The sequence below is a fragment of the Arachis ipaensis genome, chromosome B10 (assembly GCF_000816755.2).
Source record: "Arachis ipaensis cultivar K30076 chromosome B10, Araip1.1, whole genome shotgun sequence".
NCBI classification, from domain to species: Eukaryota; Viridiplantae; Streptophyta; class Magnoliopsida; order Fabales; family Fabaceae; genus Arachis; species Arachis ipaensis.
The window spans coordinates 5,514,347-5,518,690 of NC_029794.2; the positions used below are offsets into that span (position 1 = coordinate 5,514,347).

The window sequence follows — 4,344 nt, forward strand, 5'->3', positions numbered from 1 at the left end:
GCAATAAGAATTTAATTTGACTTAGTTGGTGATACGTGTGGTCAATCAAATGAACAGTTAGTCAGTTATGTAGGGTTAGATAACACCCAAAAGTTAAACGATAGAGACGGATAATGACTACGTCACTATCCCTACCATAAAACATGTGACTGATTTTCATAAAATGGAATAATATTTATAAGATCCTTTTATTCACCATGTGAGCTTCTTAGTTATGAATTATGGACAACCTAAGTATTCTTTTTTTAAAAAGAAAAAAACTCAACATTAAGAAAATATAAAATAATAATAATAAAATAAACTGACATCCATGAAAACTATCAAATCAGAAATAAAAAAATTTAATAAAGTCATTCATTAGTTTTAAAATATTAAAAATAAACATAGGGTAAAATAACGCATAGATCATTTTTATATTTTTTTTTCAAATTTTGTCTCAATAGAAACAGACAAAAATTGAAAATATTTAATTAATTATTGGAGTGATATACTTATTGATAATCACATTAATCATCCCATATTTATATTTCTTTTTACAATATCTCCTATCCGACAAGTTAAAGATTAATCCGTTACGAATCTAAATTAAAGGATTATAGCATATATAAAAAAAATTGAAAAAATTATCGCATATATAAAAAAAAAATCAAATCTCCAATACTTATTTAAACAAATTAGTAAATTAATTACTAAATCAATTCAAATTAATTATCCAATATTGATAAGATGAACTTTTAGAATTCACCATTACCAATTATCCAATTACAACAGAATAAGGTGAACTTTTAGAATTTACCAATTACCATGACCAATTAACCACAACCAATCAAGAACAACCCCAGCAAATATTCCTCCTAAGAGACACGCCACAAGTAAATTGCCTAATGCATTCTGCTCTGGACCCTGCAACACAACATATTACTATGTTATAGATATATGTTTATGTTAAATAGCTTAGTAGTTATAGCTATGTACATAAAATAATTATGGACTAGGTAGGATAAATTAAACTTGCCTTGTAACCTTTTGGTGCCAAAGTAAGAACACAAACTGTGAGATAGCCATTGGTGAGTCCCAAGAATGAGGTGAGTAGGATCATCCATCCCTGGTCAGCATATTTTGCTGTAAAGTAGAATGCTGGGATCAGCAAGAATCTCAAGACTACTGCTATCAATATTCCCTTTCTGGATTCCAACTTGAGCCATTTCACTAGGGGTATGTATCTTGATATCAGATCCAGCACATTATACATTGCAATCAAAACAATTGGATACCTACAAACAATTCATTCATCCATCCTGTCATTTCATATAATCCAGTATTATATTTACATATATAATTAATGTCCACTTACCATGTGCCTAATTGATGTGTTCCTGTATTCTCATACAAGAATCCAGGGAATATTGACAGTGTTATTACATATATAAGTAACAAATCAACTGCATAGTCAAGGTTCTTTAGCAACAACTCTTTGATGCTCATCCTTTCTACTTGTTTGGAATCATCATCAGCACCCTACATGATTAAAAAAACATTATATGACACATGATGAAAAAAATAAATACATGTAATTGTGAATGGTATGAATTATATTACTTGATCATTTGACTTTGTGTGAAGGCCAACAGCAGCAAGATCAGCCGAAACAGTTTTCGATCCCTCGGCGGCTGCCTTCGAACGGTAGTATTTCACAATTGGCAATTTAGGGAAGCAGAATGCGTATAGAAGAATACACACAAACTCAATGAATGTGGAGCAAGCAAGGAATAGAACTGCACAAAATATGTGTTTGCAATGCAAATTCTTTAGTTAGTTTCAGAGAACAAGGACCAACTATAACAAATTTACAATAACTAACTAGTATGGTTTAAATCAAAGTAATTAGATACAAAATCAATTTGAACATACTAGCTCCTTTGCGAAGTCCATCATGAGATTTATCAAATGCTAGCTTGGTGAGCACTCTGAGTAAGGAAATTAAAGCTCCTGATGCAGCTAAACCAGCAAGGAAAGACTGCATAAAGTTAAGGGTAAAAATGAGATATATATAACTGACGGGTTATGCTACGTGTACATCAAAATTAGCCACCAAAGTCAGCCACTAGTATAAAATACAGGATGGAATACAAATACACATTGAAAATAAATTAAACCACACATGTATTTATATACAAATACATTAATGGCTGATTTTAGTGGCTGATTTTGGTGTTCAAATAGCATTTCTCATAACTGAATAAGGGAAAGCATGAAAAGTAAGTTAAGAAATTGTTTGGAAGATGAACCTGGATAAACTCAGGGCACATAAAACTGAGGTCTCCAACCATTCCACCCTGGACAAGACCATCTGCTAATCCAAAACAAGCAGAAAGCAGACATAAACCAATGAAATGTGCAACACCACCTTTCCCTGCTGTTGCTAGATCCAACTGTCACAAACAGATTCTCAAGCCTTATATATATACGCCAAGGACTAAAACCAGAAATTTCAGATGCTGCAGATTAGAAACAGTGTACTTACAACAAGAACTAAAAAGGTGCTGGCAGAGAAAAGACTGTATCCTGCCAAATTACGCATTCTAGTATTGATCTTCGACTCGTTCCATGTCATTATTGCTATTGTTCCAAGTGCAAATGGTTGATAAACCAGGGTAAGTACCCTTGAAGGATGATATTTCTTCAAACAAGGTTTCATTAGTTAGAATCACCAAGTTTTTCAACCTTCAAAATTCAAGCAGTAATTACCAAAAATCTTGTTCTTACATCAGAAAATGTTTGGTTTGGCAGATAAAAATAAGGTTGAAATTTTAAAAGATGAGCTCTTTACAGAAGAAACTCATCTGAACCAAATCTATTTGTATCGTGTAAGATCACACCTTACAAGATCAATTGAGAGGATCCATTTTCCATGTTGCCAATTGAAAAATCCATATATCAACTATTATTGATAAGAATAAGAGTTGCTTACAGGGAACAATGTGTAATAGTAATCTGCAATGGTCAACATGCTGTTCCATGAAACAAGTGAGCCAAGTCCCAGAATGAAACAAACTAACATGGCTTTCTGTTTTCCCTGCTTATATAATACACCAACAAGTTTTGTTCTTGAGCAATAAAAGAGTCAGTTGTTCAAATGAAACTAATAAGAATAAGCACTTACCTCAGGCTTTCTTGGTGCTCCATTATCCTTACGATTATCAACATCATCAGCAGCAATCAGGGCCATTCTACTGCAAAAACCAAACGTTGCAGTGATATCTGTTAGCCCTTTTTCACCAATGGCCTAATTTGATTATGATAAATGTAACATGTATACATAATACAGAAAAGAGAAGAACTTTAAGGCTTTACGCTTACTTGGTATTTGTTGCCATATATAGGGATGAGGACAAAGACAATGAGGTCAGATGAACAGGGAAACATAAGTGTTCTAATCATAAAGGAAAATGAATGAATGGATATATTATTTAATGGCTTCAATGGCATTTTGTGACTGTGTTTTAATATATTGATAGCTTTCAGTATTGAGTGGTGAACCATTTCGGCGGCAATCTCTTATTATTATGATTCTGCAGGGATCTGGTTTAATGAAACAATGCAATCACTTTCCCTTGTTCTCATCAAACTTATGGTTAATCAATTGTTGACTTCATTTTATAAATTATTCCTTCCTAGCCAATAATAGTGTCAATGTTCAATAGTAATATTAATAAGTAACCAATAATCATTAATCAATAATGAACGATTTATGACGCTGTTGATAATGATCCACTTGGATCATTAGTTTGGTGGTTTTAGGCTTTTAGTAGCATGATTCATGGAAAAGTCAAGTATTGCTCAATAGTAGTAGAAAACTTTATTAATTTATTTATTACGAGATTTATATTTTTTAAATTATAATACCAATAAGTAAGAAAAAGAAACTATCTCAACGTTAAACGGGTTTAAAATTGGCGAATGATATTCCGAGAATTACCTGGTTGCTTTTGAACTTGAACGTGAGGACTAAACGCTTTTGAATAGTTTGTTTGACGTTTTCTTTAACGAGGATAACATCGTTAAGTGATTGAATTTTGAATAAACCTGAGATATTGGTGTATTTATAATAGAATATATAACCACTTTTTAAATTGTTCCACTTTTGAATAGGATATATAACCACTTTTTAAATTGTTTTATTTTGATAGTAAATAACCATTCTATCTTTTTTCTATCTAAATAAGTGTTAGATATGTGGAAGTCGATTATTTATTTGAATAAAATTTTAATATTTTTTTGTTGTAATATGACGGAAAAAACTAGTGCCTAGTGCACTCTAGATAAAGTAGAGAATACAACACT

General features: G+C 31.7%; 1 protein-coding gene across 3 annotated transcripts in view; it reads right to left on the bottom strand.

Annotated features, from left to right (window-relative positions):
* The window catches only part of LOC107623740 (equilibrative nucleotide transporter 3), a 12,014-nt gene continuing 8,255 nt past the window's right edge, over positions 586–4,344 (bottom strand). For 2 of the 3 annotated variants that reach the window (XM_016326100.2, XM_016326099.2), the window contains exon 11: positions 586–903. In XM_016326100.2, coding sequence (XP_016181586.1) covers positions 793–903 — 111 coding nt within the window. In that variant the 3' untranslated portion in view covers positions 586–792. Of the gene's footprint in view, positions 904–1,015; positions 1,275–1,354; positions 1,519–1,599; positions 1,776–1,911; positions 2,018–2,288; positions 2,433–2,524; positions 2,681–2,971; positions 3,077–3,163; positions 3,234–3,360; positions 3,555–4,344 lie in introns of those variants that run through there. The other variant, XM_016326101.2, reaches the window with a different exon arrangement.